Source organism: Odocoileus virginianus, chromosome 33 (assembly GCF_023699985.2).
Source record: "Odocoileus virginianus isolate 20LAN1187 ecotype Illinois chromosome 33, Ovbor_1.2, whole genome shotgun sequence".
Taxonomy (NCBI): domain Eukaryota; kingdom Metazoa; phylum Chordata; class Mammalia; order Artiodactyla; family Cervidae; genus Odocoileus; species Odocoileus virginianus.
Window position 1 is genome coordinate 32,658,479 of NC_069706.1, and position 6,000 is coordinate 32,664,478.

The 6,000-nt window shown below is 53.8% G+C and overlaps 1 protein-coding gene across 3 annotated transcripts in view; it reads right to left on the reverse strand.

Annotated features, from left to right (window-relative positions):
- The window catches only part of HIP1 (huntingtin interacting protein 1), a 135,409-nt gene extending 129,653 nt beyond the window's left edge, over positions 1 to 5,756 (reverse strand). For 2 of the 3 annotated variants that reach the window (XR_011485276.1, XM_070460233.1), the window contains exon 1: positions 5,565 to 5,756. Coding sequence is in view for 2 of the 3 variants with exons in the window: in XM_070460233.1 (XP_070316334.1) it covers positions 5,565 to 5,684 (120 nt within the window). In the remaining variant the exon portion in view is untranslated. The remainder of the gene's footprint in view (positions 1 to 5,564) is intronic. The other variant, XM_070460234.1, reaches the window with a different exon arrangement.
- Between the last annotated feature and the right edge of the window lie 244 nt (positions 5,757 to 6,000).

The window sequence follows — 6,000 nt, forward strand, 5'->3', positions numbered from 1 at the left end:
TACAGGCAAGAGGCAGGGAAGGCTCCGGGCAGATCCTGGGAGATGGTGGGAGTCATGGGAGGGGCTCAGGTGTTCACAGGCTGGGGAGGCCCAAGTGGAGTCTGGGGCATGAGTGGTTTATCAGGGGGCAGAAGTCTAATGGGAAGTGGTCACGCAGGCCAGGAAGTCGGTGTCATGGGGGTGAGAACAGAAACCATCAGATGGAAGTGAGAGCAGAGGAAGTGGACAGGAGGTAAAAGAGCAGTGGGGTGAGGACAGAGCCTTGGGGTCCCAACTTTCCCCAAGGGGAGGAAGACAAATGAGAGCCAGAGGGGCCCATGCAGTGCCATGGGGCTGGCAGTCTGAAAAGCCAGGCTCGCGGGTCGATCTTCCTGGCTTTGAGTCCCAGCTCTGTCATTTACTCACTTCAGAGCCTTGAGCTGGTTATTAACCCCTCTCAGCCTCAACTGCCTCATCTATAAAACAGGGTGGGTGGTGGCTGGTGGCTCAGCTGGTCAAGAATCTGTCTGCAATGCAGGAGACCCAGGTTCAATTCCCGGGTTGGGAAGATCCCCTGGAGAAGGGAATGGCAACCGCTCCAGTATTCTTGCCTGGAGAATTCTTGCCTAAAATTCTCTTGCCTGGAGAATTTCATGGACAGAGGAGCCTGGCAGGCTATAGTCCATGGGGTCGCAAAAGAGTCGGACGTGACTGAGTGACTGACACTTCACAATCCACAGGCTTGTTGTAATGATTAAAAAGGGAGGTCTGTGCAAGGCCTTTACACTTGCACAGAGTAACTGTGACCAATGCTGGCTTTTCTCATTAGTATCATTGGAAGGAAACCAGAAGAGGATGAAACCACGGAGCCAGAGAAAGCTCCCAGCATCCTTTCTAGTTTTCAGTACTGACTAAGGGAGCAAGCGGGGGACAGGAGGTATACAGAATCTTTTATGTTAGAAGCCATTTCGGTGTAGCCAGGTCTGAGAACCAATGACCCCTCCAGCCCAATCCTAAAATTTTTCAGCTGGTGAACTGAAGGCTGAGCATCTGCTGAAGATCATGTTCAAGATGGCAGATGAGGTAAACATGGAGAAGAGGCCATGCCATCTGATTCTGAAGCCCTGGCTGGTCTATTTGCTTGCTGTGTGACCTTGGAAAAGTCACTTGGCCTCTCTGAGCCTGAGTTACCAAATAAAACAATGGCTATAAATCACCTAGCAAGTCCCTAGGACCCAGCAAGTCCTTCACAAATATTTGTTTCTGTCTCCTGGCTCTTCTCATTATATGATTTATATAATCATATAAAGTGAAGCATATAAAGTAAAGCATCCTTTACTCTGTCATGGGCTCCATCCAAGAGATTGGGACTAAGGGTCTGTCCCTTCCTCTGTGTTTCCAGAGCCCTGTGCTCTCCTCTGATCCCAGCATTCAGCTGCCACAGAATACAGCAGCTCAAACTTCCGTGTCTGGTTGAAATACAGGCTCTGATGTGGCAGGTCCTGCCCTGCTACCGACTCCAGTGTTGCCAGCGCCGTGGGTCCTCTGCTCCCTTTGGAGGAGGCCCACTGCGGCCGGTCCACCTCCCAGCTGAATCATGAGCTCCTCTGGGGCCAATCTCTTTATCTTACTCATCTCCGCGTCCCCTTCACAGTGTGTACTCACTAAGAGGATGTTGAAAAAACAAGCAAACCATGGAGAAAACCATTTTCCAGCTAAGTAAATACAGACAGGACATTCTGTCTGTGAGTGGCAACCCTCCTGATTCATTCCAGAATCGCCCTCTTGGCTGACATAAGGACAGTGCCTGAGACCTAGAACCAGGGCCTAGAACATCTTGGGTTTGAATTCTGATCCTTTCACTCACCAACTGGGAGTCCTGGGCAAGTTACCAAACTCTCATCCATAAAATGTGGGTGATAACACCCAACCACAGTGCAGTCCCAACAATGCCAAAACTTTCTAAACTGTAAAGTGCTCCAGGCTACATATCATTATTACTGTAGCTTTTTTGAGGGCAAGAACTACTTTTTATGTCCCCAGAGCCTGAAGGGTACAGGTGATCGGCTGGGTGGGGGGCACACCGGGGGCCTGGTTGGAGCCGGGGACTGGCAGGGACAGTGATCACGTGAAATACAAGGATGATCCAGGAGAGTTGAGGAAGGAAGGCTTCCTGGAAGAGACTGACAACCCTGAGAAAACAAGTCTGGTCTGAGGGGCAGGCAGCCGGAGAGTAAGCTCGACCTGAAGGAAGGCAGGGAACTCAGAGTCCGTGGAGGGCCTGGGGCAGGGCCTCCAGCTGAGAGTGCAGAGACAAGGGAACTGGGGGCCGTTAGGAAAGAATACCAAGTACTTACAGACGTGCCCTGTGGCCCAGAGCTGAGTTCCCCATCCAGGCCAGGCATCCCCGCCGGGGCCAACCCATCACTTTGGACCTGAGACTACCGTCACTTCACCACAACACCAGCCCCAGGCACATGAGGACAGAAGTTAGAGCGAGACACCGTTCCACCCTCAGGAAGCTCACAGCGTGCTGAGGGTCACAAGGGAACGGGGACAGGACAGGGAGCAGCGGCGAGGCTCGAGGCATTTGGAGGTGGGAGGAGCCGATTCTGCTCTGTCCACCTTAACTGATGAGTCTCATCCACACCCGCCTCCAGACCATACCTTTTCTCCTGGAATGCCCCATCCCTCCTCTCTACCCAGCAAGTGCTGGCTCAGGCTGAAGGATGGGGTTCAGACCTCGGAGGGCTCCCACCCGCTTCGCACCCTGACAGCCTGGACTTTAAGCGATCACTCCTGGTAATCACTGCATTCACTAGGAACACTTCTGTCCCTCTACTGAACAGTTCATCACAGCCTGCCCCAGTATTTGGCCTTTATTCTGGTCCCCTCTCCCCCTCAGATTATAGCAATCATCATCACCACAGTGCTCGCCAGTTTACAAAATGTCTCCATGTATACTATTCAATCGAGTCTCCCACAATCAACCTGTGAGGTAAGTAGTATCCTTATTTTGCAATAAGGAACCTGAAGCTAAGAAAGGTTAGACAGCTTGCCTGGGGCCACAGAGCCCCTCCATGTGCCTGGCGATCAAACTTCAGCCTCTTCCAGCTCCCATACCAGTGCTCTGTCCAGTACTCAGAGGCCACACAGAGCTGTGCTTAAAGGTTGGGATCACGACATGCTGTGTGACCTTGGGCAAGTTACTTAACTTCTCTGTGCCTCAATTTCCTCCAGGTAAAATGTGGCTGATACTCACCTCATAGGTTCTTGTCAATATCACCTCACAGGACTTTACTGAGATTAAAGAAGGTGATATAATGAAGTACTCAGAACAGTGCCAAACACAGAACTAGTGACAATCATCAGTCTACCTTCACTGATTCTCATGCTCTCTTAACTCATTAAATTTTTTTCTAACTCATGTTCATATGGCTCAGACAATAAAGAATCCGCCTGCAATGAGAGAGACCCAGGTTCAATCCCTGGGTTGGGAAGATATCCTGGAGAAGGGAATGGCAACCCATTCCAGTATTCTTGCCTGGAGAACTCTATGGACAGAGGAGCCTGGCAGGCTGCAGTCCATGGGGTCGCAAAGATTCAGACAGGACTGAATGACTAACACACACACATGCATTGGGTAAGTAGTCATTAAACAATACACATTTTTGCAGGTTGACTAAGGTGAGGTTTCAGGATTATTCTCTTTCCTTTTCTTCACTCTCTTACTCCCCTAATAGTTTCAACAACAGAGAAACTCTTTTCCTGATTCATTCTATCTCCCTTACACACACACACACACACACACACACACACACACACACAAGCCACTAGGTAAAATCTGGCCAATTATCAATGTCCCACAGAATGTAAAATACTGCCTAACACTGACCTAGACTCTCCTTGTTGGGACGTCCCTGGATAGCTAGAGAAACTTCCACAAACCTAATTTCCATCACTATAATGGGTCAAACTCTTATGTGTATTTCTCTATTGCTCTAGTTTTTACTGGAGACTCTGGAAGGAATGAATTGCCATTTATTTTCCTTGTCTATTACAAGAAAGATTTACACTGTTTCCTGGAGCAAGAAGCCTTATGTGCCCAGGCAGCTAGATGAGGGCATAATGCCCAGAGCAGACAAGTATCTTCCTTCCTTTCTGGGGTCCAATCCACAGAATCAGAGAATAAAGTTTAAACCCAGCCAGACCCTGGGAGAGGGAAGTGAAGAGCCTTCTTTCCCGTCTCATGTGGGGTAGGATGATGACCTAGGGAGGGGACACTGCCTACTTTACACCACCCCGACACACCTGCAAAGGACCAGAGGTGCCTGGAAAAAGAAGAGGAGGAAGTCCCCCAGGTTTTCATGAAAAGCTTCCTTCTTTGCAAGATTCCTACATAGAACACTCAGTCAGGACCTCACAATCTTTATCTAAAACCCCACTGCCCTTCCCTCACATGGTACTAAGTCTGGAGAGGGGGAGTTGGGAGCAGAACAGAACAGGAGAACCAGCTTCTGTCAGCGGAAGCCCCCTGGATCTTCAAAGGTTCCACTCTGAGAGCAAGAGTGGGCAAGAGTGAGGAACAAACCTGCCCATACAACTTTGGCAGTGGGATTAAAAGAAGTGCTGTGCCCTTCGAAATGGATTTTGCATACAAACGAGCCCACGAACACCATAAACATGTCAGCTTTATTCAGTCCAATCAATACACCAGGCATTAAAACTCTGAGGTAAAAATGGATTGTGGCTTTTTGTTGATGACAGTGAGGAATTTTGGCCCCTAGCCCTGCTCAGGCTGGACAAATAGGGCAGGCTGCCTATTAGCTGTCAGGCACATTTTGGGGGATGAAATCAAAACCCCGATTCAGGGTTCTGGGCACCCCAGGACGACTCGACGTGACCAGCATCGGGACCACTGGTCCAAGAGCCTCAATTTCTGTCCTTGGGCCGGCCCCCTCCTCCAGCCCCCGGTCATCTTCCAAACTCGGCCACACACCACATTTCCTACATTCCTTCCTCCCGGCTCAGACCCCTTCAGTCCGGTCCTCGGAGGCCGACAGCTGGGGGGTGGTGTGAGCACAAGGAAGGCGATGCTAGGGATGGGGGGAATGTCAACGCAGTCCTGAAGAGATCGAGCGGAGAGGACAGGGCGCCCCAGCCTTCACATTCCCGACTCAGCGCCCCACTCTCCTCCGCCACACTTGCGACTCCCAGTGGCCCACCCCAGGGACCCTCCCCAGCCTAGGGGCACCCCTGCCATTCGGCCCCCTGTTAGCGTTCCTTCTCCGCTCACCGCCCCCGTGACCCCTGCCCTGCCCCGTCGGGACCGGCTCCAGTCGGTCGCGCCGCGCGGATCGTGCCAGCTGCTCGGAGCCGCCCTGCCCTCTCCCCCAGGCCAGCCGGGATGCCCCCGGGGTTCCCGACCTTCCCGGATCGCCCTGACCACCGCACCAGATGCCCCCTCTTGCTCCGTCCTTCCCTGGGCCTGCAAGATCCCTACTCCCTTCGAGTCCCCTCCAGGACACTGCGGGATGCCCCAGCCAGGCACGACCCGGCGTGTCCCCCCCTGCCCCGGTCCTCACCTGAGTCCGCTCAAAGCTCTCCCGCTCCGCCGCCTCCATCCCCGCGCCGACCCCACGCCGGCTCAGCACCTTCGGCAGGGGGTTGGGGACCTGCTTCATGGAGCTAGCCATCCGGTCCATGTCGCCGCGCGGAGCCGAGTCAGGGGCCCTCGGCCGCCCCGGGATCCCCACGGCGCCGCCCGCCCCTCCCTATCCACTGGGATCCGGCGCTAACGGGAAGGCGCCCGCCTCCCATAGGCTGAGAGCGCTGCTACTCTGCCGAGGCCCCGCCCCCGCCCAGAGGCTTCCCCGTCCGCCCCCGCCCTCTCCAGAGCCCCCGCCCCGGCCCTGCCCTGCCGGGCTCTCGGGACCGTCAGGCGCGCCAGGACGGGCCGGGAGGCCTGTCGGTCACCCGCCTCCACCGCCCCTGGCGGGGGCGGGCCTGACCTGCCCTAGC